The sequence below is a fragment of the Oncorhynchus nerka genome, linkage group LG8, assembly GCF_034236695.1.
Source record: "Oncorhynchus nerka isolate Pitt River linkage group LG8, Oner_Uvic_2.0, whole genome shotgun sequence".
Taxonomy (NCBI): domain Eukaryota; kingdom Metazoa; phylum Chordata; class Actinopteri; order Salmoniformes; family Salmonidae; genus Oncorhynchus; species Oncorhynchus nerka.
In genome coordinates, this window is record NC_088403.1 from 13,444,840 (window position 1) to 13,460,295 (window position 15,456).

General features: G+C 43.4%; 1 protein-coding gene across 1 annotated transcript in view; it reads right to left on the reverse strand.

Annotated features, from left to right (window-relative positions):
- nell2b (neural EGFL like 2b) overlaps positions 1 to 15,456 on the reverse strand; it is a 202,341-nt gene that overhangs the window by 91,262 nt on the left and 95,623 nt on the right. Inside the window, 7 exon segments of the mRNA XM_065021366.1 lie at positions 3,916 to 3,946; positions 3,948 to 4,028; positions 8,597 to 8,725; positions 9,368 to 9,450; positions 9,815 to 9,887; positions 12,713 to 12,809; positions 14,778 to 14,951. Coding sequence (XP_064877438.1) covers positions 3,916 to 3,946; positions 3,948 to 4,028; positions 8,597 to 8,725; positions 9,368 to 9,450; positions 9,815 to 9,887; positions 12,713 to 12,809; positions 14,778 to 14,951 — 668 coding nt within the window.

A 15,456-nucleotide genomic window follows, 5' to 3' on the forward strand; every position in this document is an offset into this window, starting at 1 on the left:
ATCATACTTAGCTCTGGCATCTTCCCCAATATTTGGAACCAAGGACTGATCACCCCAATCCACAAAAGTGGAGACAAATTTGACCCCAATAACTACCGTGGAATATGTGTCAACAGTAACCTTGGGAAAATCCTCTGCATTATTATTAACAGCAGACTCGTACATTTCCTCAATGAAAACAATGTACTGAGCAAATGTCAAATTGGCTTTTTACCAAATTACCGTACAACAGACCATGTATTCACCCTGCACACCCTAATTGACAACCAAACAAACCAAAACAAAGGCAAAGTCTTCTCATGCTTTGTTGATTTCAAAAAAGCCTTCGACTCAATCTGGCATGAGGGTCTGCTATACAAACTGATGGAAAGTGGTGTTGGGGGTAAAACATACGACATTATAAAATCCATGTACACAAACAACAAGTGTGCGGTTAAAATTGGCAAAAAACACACACATTTCTTCACACAGGGTCGTGGGGTTAGACAGGGATGCAGCTTAAGCCCCACCCTCTTCAACATATATATCAACGAATTGGCGCGGGCACTAGAAAAGTCTGCAGCACCCGGCCTCCCCTGCTAGAATCCGAAGTCAAATGTCTGCTGTTTGCTGATGATCTGGTGCTTCTGTCACCAACCAAGGAGGGCCTACAGCAGCACCTAGATCTTATGCACAGATTCTGTCAGACCTGGGCCCTGACAGTAAATCTCAGTAAGACCAAAATAATGGTGTTCCAAAAAGGTCCAGTCACCAGGACCACAAATACAAATTCCATCTAGACACTGTTGCCCTAGAGCACACAAAAACTATACATACCTTGGCCTAAACATCAGCGCCACAGGTAACTTCCACAAAGCTGTGAACGATCTGAGAGACAAGGCAAGAAGGGCATTCTATGCCATCAAAAGAAACATAAATTTCAACATACCAATTAGGATTTGGCTAAAAATACTTGAATCAGTCATAGAGCCCATTGCCCTTTATGGTTGTGAGGTCTGGGGTCCGCTAACCAACCAAGACTTCACAAAATGGGACAAACACCAAATTGAGACTCTGCACGCAGAATTCTGCAAAAATATCCTCCGTGTACAACGTAAAACACCAAATAATGCATGCAGAGCAGAATTAGGCCGATACCCACTAATTATCAAAATCCAGAAAAGAGCCATTAAATTCTACAACCACCTAAAAGGAAGCGATTCACAAACCTTCCATAACAAAGCCATCACCTACAGAGAGATGAACCTGGAGAAGAGTCCCTAAGCAAGCTGGTCCTGGGGCTCTGTTCACAAACACAAACACACCCTACAGAGCCCCAGGACAACAGCACAATTAGACCCAACCAAATCATGAGAAAACAAAAAGATAATTACTTAACACATTGGAAAAAATTAACCAAAAAACAGAGCAAACTAGAATGCTATTTGGCCCTAAACAGAGAGTACACAGCGGCAGAATACCTGACCACTGTGACTGACCCAAAATTAAGAAAAGCTTTGACTATGTACAGACTCAGTGAGCATAGCCTTGCTATTGAGAAAGGCCGCCGTAGGCAGACATGGCTCTCAAGAGAAGACAGGCTATGTGCTCACTGCCCACAAAATGAGGTGGAAACTGAGCTGCACTTCCTAACCTCCTGCCCAATGTATGACCATATTAGAGATACATATTTCCCCCAGATCACACAGATCCACAAAGAATTCGAAAACAAATCCAATTTTGAAAAACTCCCATATCTAATTGGGTGAAATTCCACAGTGTGCCATCACAGCAGCAAGATTTGTGACCTGTTGCCACGAGAAAAGGGCAACCAGTGAAGAACAAACACCATTGTAAATACAACCCATATTTATGCTTATTTATTTTATCTTGTGTCCTTTAACTATTTGTACATTGTATATATATATATATATATAATATGACATTTGTAATGTCTTTACTGTTTTGAAACTTCTGTATGTGTAATGTTTACTGTTAATTTTTGTTGTTTTTCACCTTATATATTCACTTTGTATGTTGTCTACCTCACTTGCTTTGGCAATGTTAACACAGGTTTCCCATGCCAATAAAGCCCTTGAATTGAATTGAATTGAATTGAATTGAAGTGGGGAAGAGAGGAGACTGTTACGAGTCCGACCGAGGGTGGCTTCCCTTCCCGGTCGGGTGGCGCTCGGCGGTCGTCGTCACCGGCCTATTAGCTGCCACTGATTGTCTTTCCTCCCCCTCCTTGCATGTTTATTGGTAGCACCTGTTTGTGATGATTAGTTGGGCTTCTTTAGACAGCCGGCCCGCCTGTTTGTTGTGCGAGATTATTCATTGTAACCTTCGGCTCTGTAGTAGAGGAACGTGTTAGTTCCTGGTCGTGCATTTTTCAGTTAAACATTTTTCATTCCCTGTGTTTGGGGCCGTTATTATTGTGAGCACCCTGTGGTGCGTTGGTGCAATTAAAGAGCACAGCATTGCACTCTCTGTCTCCTGCGTTTGACTCCACACCCACGACACCCGGAGCATTACAGAGACAGAGAGACAGAGAGAAGTGGTGTACAGAGGAGAGAGAGAGAGACAGAGAAGTGGTGTAGAGAGGAGAGAGAGACAGAGAAGTGGTGTACAGAGGAGAGAGAGACAGAGAATTGGTGTACAGAGGAGAGAGAGACAGAGAAGTGGTGTACAGAGGAGAGAGAGACAGAGAAGTGGTGTACAGAGGAGAGAGAGACAGAGAAGTGGTGTAGAGAGGAGAGAGAGAGAAGTGGTGTAGAGAGGAGAGAGAGAGACAGAGAAGTGGTGTAGAGAGGAGAGAGACAGAGAAGTGGTGTAGAGAGGAGAGACAGAGAAGTGGTGTACAGAGGAGAGAGAGACAGATAAGTGGTGTAGAGAGGAGAGAGAGACAGAGAAGTGGTGTACAGAGGAGAGAGAGACAGAGAAGTGGTGTAGAGAGGAGAGAGAGACAGAGAAGTGGTGTACAGAGGAGAGACAGACAGAGAAGTGGTGTAGAGAGGAGAGAGAGAAGTGGTGTAGAGAGGAGAGAGAGACAGAGAAGTGGTGTACAGAGGAGAGAGAGACAGAGAAGTGGTGTACAGAGGAGAGAGAGACAGAGAAGTGGTGTTGAGAGGAGAGAGACAGAGAAGTGGTGTAGAGAGGAGAGAGACAGAGAAGTGGTGTAGAGAGGAGAGAGAGACAGAGAAGTGGTGTAGAGAGGAGAGAGACAGAGAAGTGGTGTAGAGAGGAGAGACAGAGAAGTGGTGTAGAGAGGAGAGAGAGAAACGGAGAAGTGGTGTAGAGAGGAGAGAGACAGAGAAGTGGTGTAGAGAGGAGAGAGAGACAGAGAGGTGGTGTAGAGAGGAGAGAGAGACAGAGAAGTGGTGTAGAGAGGAGAGAGAGACAGAGGGGTGGTGTAGAGAGGAGAGAGAGAGACAGAGAAGTGGTGTAGAGAGGAGAGAGACAGAGAAGTGGTGTAGAGAGGAGAGAGAGACAGAGAAGTGGTGTAGAGAGGAGAGAGAGACAGAGAAGTGGAGAAGTGGTGTAGAGAGGAGAGAGAGACAGAGAGGTGGTGTAGAGAGGAGAGAGAGACAGAGAAGTGGTGTAGAGAGGAGAGAGACGGAGAAGTGGTGTAGAGAGGAGAGAGAGACAGAGAGGTGGTGTAGAGAGATGGTCTCAGGACTGAGAATGAGACAAAACATAGAAGTGGATGTCTCCAGAGGAATGAGGAGAGAAGAGATGGAGAAGTGGTGTTAGAGAGGAGAGAGAGAGACAAAACAGAGAGGTGGTCTCCAGAGAGGAATGAGACAAAACATATGAGACAGAGAGGTGGTGTTAGAGAAGAAATCTCCAACCTGTGTTAGAGAAAGAACAGGAGAGGACTGTGTTGTGCAGATGTGAGAAGAACATGGCATGAGAAGGGTAGGTGTTGTTACTCACGCTGACACTCTTTGCAGCACGTGCCTGGCATGAGACAAAACATAGGCAGGGGCGGAGTCAGGGGGACACTGGGGAGGGGGGCACGAGATGGTCTCACACTGGACTGTACCATTCTAAAGGAATGAGACAAAACATACGTTATTAGTATGAAGATCTATGATCTCCAACCTGGACTGTACCATTCTAAAGGAATGAGACAAAACAGACGTTATTATTATGAAGATCTAGGATCTCCAACCTGGACTGTACCATTCTAAAGGAATGAGACAAAACATATGTTATTAGTATGAAGATCTAGGATCTCCAACCTGGACTGTACCATTCTAAAGGAATGAGACAAAACAGACGTTATTATTATGAAGATCTAGGATCTCCAACCTGGACTGTACCATTCTAAAGGAATGAGACAAAACATATGTTATTAGTATGAAGATCTAGGATCTCCAACCTGGACTGTACCATTCTAAAGGAATGAGACAAAACAGATGTTATTAGTATGAAGATCTATGATCTCCAACCTGGACTGTACCATTCTAAAGGAATGAGACAAAACAGATGTTATTAGTATGAAGATCTATGATCTCCAACCTGGACTGTACCATTCTAAAGGAATGAGACAAAACAGATGTTATTAGTATGAAGATCTATGATCTCCAACCTGGACTGTACCATTCTAAAGGAATGAGACAAAACAGATGTTATTAGTATGAAGATCTATGATCTCCAACCTGGACTGTACCATTCTAAAGGAATGAGACAAAACAGATGTTATTAGTATGAAGATCTATGATCTCCAACCTGGACTGTACCATTCTAAAGGAATGAGACAAAACAGATGTTATTAGTATGACAATCTAAACTCAGCAAGAAAATAAATATCCCTTTATCAGGCCCCTGTCTTTCAAGATAATTCATAAAAATCCAAATAACTTCACAGATCTTCATTGTAAAGGGTTTAAACACTGTTTCCCATGCTTGTTCAATGAACCATAAACAATTAATGAACATGTATCTGTGGAACGGTCGTTAAGACACTAACAGCTTACAGACGGTAGGCAATTAAGGTCACAGTTATGAAAACATAGGACACTAAAAAGGCCTTTCTACTGACTCTGATAAACCCCAAAAGAAAGATGCCCAGGGTCCCTACTCATCTGCGTGAACATGCCTTAGGCATGCTGCAAGGAGACATGAGGACTGCAGATGTGACCAGGGCAATACATTGCAATGTCCGTACTGTGAGACACGTAAGACAACGCTACAGGGAGACAGGACGGACAGCTGATCATCCACGCAGTGGCAGACCACGTGTAACAACACCTATACAGGATTGGTACATCCGAACATCACACCTGTGGGACAGGTACAGGATGGCAACAACAACTGCCAGAGTTACACCAGGAACGCACAATCCCTCCATCAGTGCTCAGACTGTCCGCAATAGGCTCCTCCCTCATCCTCATCCTTTTGATTTTGACAACCCCCCCTTGTTCAGGGACACATTATTCCATTTCTGTTAGTAACATGTTTGTGGAACTTGTTCAGTTTATAAATCTTGTTATGTTCATACAAATATTTACACGTTAAGTTTGCTGAAAATAAACTCAGTTGACAGTGAGAGGACATTTCTGTATTAGTATGAACTGAATTCAGGAACGGACTCAATGTCTTGATCTCTGGGATCAGGAGAATCACATAGAGTTGATGCACTATAGATTTTTCTGACACAGGTTATGGTTTTCCATTCAGTGCCGTCCCTTTAAGTCCTGGATAACTGTGATCATGAAGTGAACTATCCCTTTAAGTCCCGGATAACTGTGATTATGAAGTGAACTATCCCTTTAAGTCCTGGATAACTGTGATCATGAAGTGAACTATCCCTTTAAGTCCCGGATAACTGTGATCATGAAGTGAACTATCCCTTTAAGTCCCGGATAACTGTGATCATGAAGTGAACTATCCCTTTAAGTCCCGGATAACTGTGATCATGAAGTGAACTATCCCTTTAAATCCACAGTGATTATAGATTGGACTGTCACCTTTAAACCCACAGTGATTATAGATTGGACTGTCACCTTTAAACCCACAGTGATTATAGATTGGACTGTCACCTTTAAACCCACAGTGATTATAGATTGGACTGTCGCCTTTAAACCCACAGTGATTATAGATTGGACTGTCACCTTTAAACCCACAGTAATTATAGATTGGACTGTCACCTTTAAACCCACAGTGATTATAGATTGGACTGTCACCTTTAAACCCACAGTGATTATAGATTGGACTGTCACCTTTAAACCCACAGTGATTATAGATTGGACTGTCACCTTTAAACCCACAGTGATTATAGATTGGACTGTCACCTTTAAACCCACAGTCATTATCGATTGGACTGTCACCTTTAATCCCATGGTGATTATAGATTGGACTGTCACCTTTAAACCCACAGTAATTATAGATTGGACTGTCACCTTTAAACCCACAGTGATTATAGATTGCACTGTCACCTTTAAACCCACAGTGATTATAGATTGGACTGTCACCTTTAAACCCACAGTGATTATAGATTGGACTGTCACCTTTAAACCCACAGTGATTATAGATTGGACTGTCACCTTTAAACCCACAGTGATTATAGATTGCACTGTCACCTTTAAACCCACAGTGATTATAGATTGGACTGTCACCTTTAAACCCACAGTGATTATAGATTGGACTGTCACCTTTAAACCCACAGTGATTATAGATTGGACTGTCACCTTTAAACCCACAGTGATTATAGATTGGACTGTCACCTTTAAACCCACAGTGATTATAGATTGGACTGTCACCTTTAAACCCACAGTGATTATAGATTGGACTGTCACCTTTAAACCCACAGTGATTATAGATTGGACTGTCACCTTTAAACCCACAGTGATTATAGATTGGACTGTCACCTTTAAACCCACAGTGATTATAGATTGGACTGTCACCTTTAAACCCACAGTGATTATAGATTGGACTGTCACCTTTAAACCCACAGTGATTATAGATTGGACTGTCACCTTTAAACCCACAGTAATTATAGTTGATTATAAACCCACAGTGATTATAGATTGGACTGTCACCTTTAAACCCACAGTGATTATAGATTGGACTGTCACCTTTAAACCCACAGTGATTATAGATTGGACTGTCACCTTTAAACCCACAGTGATTATAGATTGGACTGTCACCTTTAAACCCACAGTGATTATAGATTGGACTGTCACCTTTAAACCCACAGTAATTATAGATTGGACTGTCACCTTTAAACCCACAGTGATTATAGATTGCACTGTCACCTTTAAACCCACAGTGATTATAGATTGGACTGTCACCTTTAAACCCACAGTGATTATAGATTGGACTGTCACCTTTAAACCCACAGTGATTATAGATTGGACTGTCACCTTTAAACCCACAGTGATTATAGATTGCACTGTCGCCTTTAAACCCACAGTGATTATAGATTGGACTGTCACCTTTAAACCCACAGTGATTATATATTGGACTGTCACCTTTAAACCCACAGTGATTATAGATTGGACTGTCACCTTTAAACCCACAGTCATTATATATTGGACTGTCACCTTTAAACCCACAGTGATTATAGATTGGACTGTCACCTTTAAACCCACAGTCATTATCGATTGGACTGTCACCTTTAAACCCACAGTGATTATAGATTGGACTGTCACCTTTAAACCAACAGTGATTATAGATTGGACTGTCACCTTTAAACCGATAGTGATTATAGATTGATCTGACCATTTAAGCTTACACTGACTATAGTGTGAACTGTCCCTTTAAACCACAGAGATTATAAAGTGAACTGTCCCTTTAAGCCCTATATAACAGGTAGTAGAGAGTCCTAGCTTATAGCCTTATGTAGATATGTTATAGTCTGATATAGCCTGTCGTAGTCTGTTATAACCTGTTAGAGTCTGTTATAGTCTGTTATAACCTGTTATAGGCTGTTATAACCTGTTATAGTCTGTTGTAGTCTGTTATAGCCTGTTATAGTCTGTTATAGTGTGTTATAACCTGTTATAGTCTGTTATAACCTGTTATAGGCTGTTATAACCTGTTATAGTCTGTTGTAGTCTGTTGTAGTCTGTTATAGCCTGTTATAGTCTGTTATAGTGTGTTATAACCTGTTATAAGCTGTTATAGTCTGTTGTAGCCTGTTATAGTCTGTTATAGTCTGTTATAACCTGTTATAGGCTGTTATAGTCTGTTATAACCTGTTATAGGCTGTTATAACCTGTTATAGTCTGTTGTAGTCTGTTATAGCCTGTTATAGTCTGTTATAGTGTGTTGTAACCTGTTATAGTCTGATATAGCCTGTTGTAGTCTGTTATAGCATGTTATAGTCTGTTATAGTGTGTTATAACCTGTTATAAGCTGTTATAGTCTGTTGTAGTCTGTTATAGCCTGTTATAGTCTGTTATAGTGTGTTATAACCTGTTATAAGCTGTTATAGTCTACCATACTGTGTTATAACCTGTTATAGTCTGTTATAGTGTGTTATAACCTGTTATAAGCAGTTATAGTATGTTATAGTAGGCCGTCATTGTAAATAAGAATTTGTTCTTAACTGACTTGCCTAGTTAAATAAAGGTAAAAAATAATAATAATAATAATAAAACATTCTTACATAGCAGGAACAGTTCCTGCATCCGTCTGTCCATCCCTCGTCCTCCCTGTACAGCTCTCCATTCATACTGCAGCTCCTCTCACAGTAACAGCCATCCAAACCCTGCATCTTCTCCTCTGCACGCGACAGCTGCACACACACCAAAACACAGATACAGAGTTAGTGTGTGTGGGGGGTCAATAGCCCGTTGTTACAGTCTGCTTTTTAACTAATTATTTATTCAACAGCCCAGTGTTGCAGGACAAGGGAACCAGAGCCCAGTAAACCACATGGTGACAGAGATGTTCCATGTGCTGTAGTAAAGAACAGTAAATGGATGTTCCCTCACTTACCGTCTGTGTGAATAATTCATACACTTATGCCTTGAACACTGACAGAACATCAGGCGGTGGTGTACACGGCTGAGCAGCTGTCCACAGCTACACCATTACTCTACACTACTGTACCGTACATTACACAAAGTAGGAGTTGTAAGAAAAGCTAGCATGTCGACCAGAGAGACACAACAGAGGGTGAATCTCAATTGTCTACAAGTGGCTCCCCTCCTCTCCTCTCCTCTCCTCTCCTCTCCTCTCCTCTCCTCTCCTCTCCTCTCCTCTCCTCTCCTCTCCTCTCCTCTCCTCTCCTCTCCTCTCCTCTCCTCTCCTCCCCTCTCCTCTCCTCTCCTCTCCTCTCCTCTCCTCTCCCTTCAAATCAATGCAGATGGAAAGAAGACAAGGAGAGGAAACCACTGTAGAGGATTGAGGCACCCATTGTCTTATGCCATAGTACCTTGCTGGAGGTCTTGGCTAAGACATCCTGCAGCTCCATGATCTTCTGCACCAGCCCATGGAAGTCATTGCAAGTGGGACAAGCTGAAACACAGGTAAGGCATGGTCATGTAATGTTGGCATGATAGTTCCATTGTCAATGTCCATGTAACTGTACCGGCAAGCATATTAGAGCTATACTGTAAATGCATGTGTAGCCTTTTGTGGGCATCTCATTTTAGATGCAGAGTTTCCAGACTTTTATAGTGGCTGTACAATAATGTACATGTCAGCATGTTAACTTCAGAGTTTCCAGACTTTTATAGTGGCTGTACAATAATGTACATGTCAGCATGTTAACATCAGAGTTTCCAGACTTTTATAGTGGCTGTACAATAATGTACATGTCAGCATGTTAACTTCAGAGTTTCCAGACTTTTATAGGTACTAAATGAAACTGTTATCTTACTGAGGTTGAGGTCTGGACACTGGGAGATGTAGCCTTGAGGCATGACGACCAGCTGAACATCCTGCATTATACCCTGTAGAGACAGTGAGAGATGGGAGGAGGAAGAGAAAGGGAGAAGGGGAGAGAGGGAGAGAAAGGGAGAAGGGGAGAGAGGGAGAGAAAGTGAGAAGGGGAAAGGGGGAGAGAAAGGGAGAAGGGGAGAGGGGGAGAGAAAGGGAGAAAGGGAGAGAGGGAGAGAAAGCGAGAAGGGGAGAGAGTTTGAGGCAGAATAACAGAGAGAGAAAGGGAGGAGAGAGAGAGAGAGGTTTAGACAGAATAACAGAGAGAGGGAGGAGAGAGAGAGAGAGGTTTAGCCAGAATAACAGAGAGAGGGAGGAGAGAGAGAGAGAGGTTTAGACAGAATAACAGAGAGAGGGGGAGAAGAGAGAGAGAGAGAGTGGGAGAGGTTGACCTCAGATCATATCTATGCAGGATGAGTTAGCCTAGCTGAGCTCTATGAGTGTGACGTTAGGTACAGAACCAGCTACCTGACAGTTGGAATCACTAGAAGCTGATGACACAGAGGTACAGAACCAGCTACCTGATAGTTGGAATCACTAGAAGCTGATGACACAGAGGTACAGAACCAGCTACCTCACAGTTGGAATCACTAGAAGCTGATGACACAGAGGTACAGAACCAGCTACCTCACAGTTGGAATCACTAGAAGCTGATGACACAGAGGTACAGAACCAGCTACCTGACAGTTGGAATCACTAGAAGCTGATGAGACAGAGGTACAGAACCAGCTACCTGACAGTTAGAATCACTAGAAGCTGATGAGACAGATGTTTCAGAACCAGCTGTGACAGATGAGAATCACTAGAAGCTGATGAGAAAGATGTTCACAGAACTGTTTCAGCTGTGTTTTGGAGATGCCAATCTCCCTCACCCCAGTGTATTTATACCTGTGTTCTCTGTTTATCTGTTGATTTGTTTTGATTTGAAAGCCTACCAGCTTTTTTCACGTGTCTCTGTCACTACTCCTGATCTGTTTTCCTGTCTTTGTGGTCTGCCTGCTGTTCTGTACACCCCCCTTCAGGTGTTGACCTGATCTCCTGCTGTTCATTATCCCCAGTGTATTTATACCTGTGTTCTCTGTTTATCTGTTGTCAGTTTGTTTTGTTTTGTAAAGCCTACCAGCATTTTTTCACGTGCCCCTCTCTGTCTCTAGCTCCTGTTTTCCCAGTTTTGACCAGTCTGCCTGCCCTGAGTCTGCCTGCTGTTCTGTACCTTGTCACACCACCCTGGAATACTGACCTCTGACCTGAGCCTGCCTGCTGTTCTGTACCTTTCAGACTGCTCTGGACTACTGACCTCTGCCCTGAGCCTGCCTGCTGTTCTGTACCTTGTCACACCATCCTGGACTACTGACCTCTGCCCTGAGCCTGCCTGCCGTTCTGTACCTTGTCACACCACCCTGGACTACTGACCTCTGCCCTGAGCCTGCTGTTCTGTACCATGTCACACCACCTTGGACTACTGACCTCTGCCCTGAGCCTGCCTGCTGTTCTGTACCTTGTCACACCACCCTGGACTACTGACCTCTGCCCTGAGCCTGCCTGCTGTTCTGTACCTTGTCACACCACCTTGGACTACTGACCCCTGCCCTGAGCCTGCCTGCTGTTCTGTACCTTGTCACACCACCCTGGACTACTGACCTCTGCCCTGAGCCTGCCTGCTGTTCTGTACCTTGTCACACCACCCTGGACTACTGACCTCTGCCCTGAGCCTGCCTGCTGTTCTGTACCTTGTCACACCACCTTGGACTACTGACCTCTGCCCTGAGCCTGCCTGCTGTTCTGTACCTTGTCACACCACCTTGGATTACTGACCTCTGCCCTGAGCCTGCCTGCTGTTCTGTACCTTGTCACACCATCCTGGATTACTGACCTCTGACCTGAGCCTGCCTGCTGTTCTGTACCATGTCACACCATCCTGGACTACTGACCTCTGACCTGAGCCTGCCTGCTGTTCTGTACCTTGTCACACCACCCTGGACTACTGACCTCTGCCCTGAGCCTGCTGTTCTGTACCTTGTCACACCACCCTGGATTACTGACCTCTGCCTAATGCAATTGAAGGCATGTATCAAATTCTTGCTTGTAGTGAAACTCCCCAAATCATATCCATCCGTTATACTAATCTAACTCAATGGTTGTGTGGTCATAGATTGATTTCAGCGCAGTTTTGATTGGGACAGCGCCATCGCGTTGCTTGAGACGTGTCAAGGGCCTAGCCGCCGAAAGTAGGGGTGCTGAGGGTGCGCTCCCCCTGTCGACAAAACATAATCATCAACTCGATTTTGACAAACAGGATATATTCTGTCATTCGTTGGAGGTCATCTAACAAGTTTAGCAACGTTGGTCATTTGACTTGTGTTTGACTGCCGTTAGAAAGTGTTTCTGATCTGACAACACTACAGCCTCTGTGCGTCGTGAGACAGCCTAGGCCTACTGCTGAAATGCACTGAATTATTTGAGGAACACGATAACGCTCAGAATTTATGGATGAGCTGTTTCACAATTACAACAATGTCATTGGCGACTCTATCGTTTCTGAAAATGTGTTTCACTTCCTGTGAAACCTTCACATGGTGACGCAGCCAAGCCGGCAAGGTGGCGCAGCGACAATCTTATTTGGAGAGAACCCTGGCATAATGACGCAGCCAAGCCGGCAAGGTGGCGCAGCGACAATCTTATTTGGGGAGAACCCTGGCATAGTGACCGTATCTTGATTTTAAACTCTTTCAATGGGCACTTCCAATTTTTGCAGTATTTCCCAGGACACTCTGGATACATTATTCTCGGTATTGAAACTTAGTAGATTTTCAGGAAAATATGAATCCCTACAACATACCTTGAAGTATCCATGGGCCTGGTTCCTCTGTCCGAGCCAGATGGTGGTGTCAGAGGGAATGTCCATAGACGGATTCTCTATCACCCTCTCATAGATCCTAGAGGACAAGAGGAATACAAGGAGATACTATACTGTTTATACACAGAATATACTGGACGATAGAATACTGTTTATACACAGAACATACTGGAGAATAGAATACTGTTTATACACAGAACATACTGGAGGATAGAATACTGTTTATACAGAACATACTGGAGGATAGAATACTGTTTATACACAGAACATACTGGAGGATAGAATACTGTTTATACACAGAACATACTGGAGGATAGAATACTGTTTATACAGAACATACTGGAGGATAGAATACTGTTTATACACAGAACATACTGGAGGATAGAATACTGTTTATACAGAACATACTGGAGGATAGAATACTGTTTATACACAGAACATACTGGAGGATAGAATACTGTTTATACACAGAACATACTGTTTATACACAGAACATACTGGAGGATAGAATACTGTTTATACACAGAACATACTGGGATAGAATACTGTTTATACACAGAACATACTGGAGGATAGAATACTGTTTATACACAGAACATACTGGAGGATAGAATACTGTTTATACACAGAACATACTGGAGGATAGAATACTGTTTATACACAGAACATACTGGAGGATAGAATACTGTTTATACACAGAACATACTGGAGGATAGAATACTGTTTATACACAGAACATACTGGAGGATAGAATACTGTTTATACACAGAACATACTGGAGGATAGAATACTGTTTATACACAGAACATACTGGAGGATAGAATACTGTTTATACACAGAACATACTGGAGGATAGAATACTGTTTATACACAGAACATACTGGAGGACAGAATACTGTTTATACACAGAACATACTGGAGGATAGAATACTGTTTATACACAGAACATACTGGAGGATAGAATACTGTTTATACACAGAACATACTGGAGGATAGAATACTGTTTATACACAGAACATACTGGAGGATAGAATACTGTTTATACACAGAACATACTGGAGGATAGAATACTGTTTATACAGAACATACTGGAGGACAGAATACTGTTTATACACAGAACATAATGAACAGTTACTCATTCAAATAGATGACACAGTGTTTTCATTTTACATTCCATTAGGAAAAATGTTTCCTGCCCTGCTTTAGGAGACACAACAGCAGTACTACACAGGGCCGTAGTTCTTCACTCCCAGCCCTGCTCACGTTCAGCCTTCCACAATAACACCTGCTTCACCAGATCATCAAGACCTGGATGATAGGTTTATTAGCTGACTCAGGTGTTATAGTGCTGGGTTGTTACACCACCCCGCTCACCATTGGCATCCCTAACACTTCCAACACCCCGACAGCGTCATGGTGCAAATAATACGCAGCATCATCTGGATCTGTGTGCAACAAAAGTTCAACATTCACCTTCTGCTACCGTTTCTGTCACGCCGTCTACAGTTTGACCCAGACATTTGATAAATCCAACATCTGCACCACACAGAACACACAGCAACTGCCTCCGCAATGCTGTGCTGCAAGGCAAACGCAGCGTTTCATTGGAAATGAATGTCTTTCTGGTGTACCAAAACGCAGTGACGCTGTCGGTGTGTTCCAAGCGTAAAGCACTGGTACCCTAAAGGTATTCTCTCTCCCTCCATTCACGACAACCCTTTCTGCTCTCTCTGTGTCTCTCAATTCAATTCAAGGGCTTTATTGGCATGGGAAACATATGTTAACATTGCCAAAGCAAGTGAAGTACACTACCATTCAAAAGCTTGGGGTCACTTAGAAATGTCTTTGTTTATGAAAGAAAAATTGTCCATTAAAATAACATCAAATTGATCAGAAATAGAGTGTAGACATTGTTAATGTTGTGAATGACTATTGTAGCTGGAAACGGCTGATTTTGAATGGAATATCTACATAGGTGTACAGAGGTTGATCATCAGCATTCATCACTCCTGTGTTCCAACGGCACGTTATCAGTGCCCACACTCACCTGTTACAGTCGACGTGCAGCACCACGTGGGAGACACTGACGGCCACAGACAGCTTGTGCCAACGGTCGTCTGCCAGGGAGTAGGGGAACCCCTCAGTGTGTTGCCGCTGGTCCCTGGTACGGTAGTGGAGACGGATCTCATTACGCTGCCCACTGCTCTCCAACTCCAGATACCTGGATAACAGACACACTCAATCTATTAGTATCTGTTAGAATGGCTGACGCCTGAGAGGTAAATTGCTGTAGGTTTTTCCTTTTGAAACTACTGTTTCTGTGGTACAACGTGTCATCATTCAGAGCACTAAAATGTGGGACTGAAAAGCTGCAGGGAAAAAGATGCAGACACATTCAAACAAGTAAATCAACAGTAGTTGCATTGCTCTTAAACCTGCAGGGACTACAGGGACTACAGGGACTAAAGGGACTACAGGGACTGCAGGGACTGCAGGGACCACATAGACTACATAGACTACAGGGACTGCAGGGACTACAGGGACTACAGGGACTGCAGGGACTACAGGGACTACATAGACTACAGGGACTGCAGGGACTACAGGGACTGCAGGGACTACATAGACTACATAGACTACAGGGACTGCAGGGACTACAGGGACTACAGGGACTACAGGGACTGCAGGGACTACAGGGACTACATAGACTACAGGGACTGCAGGGACTA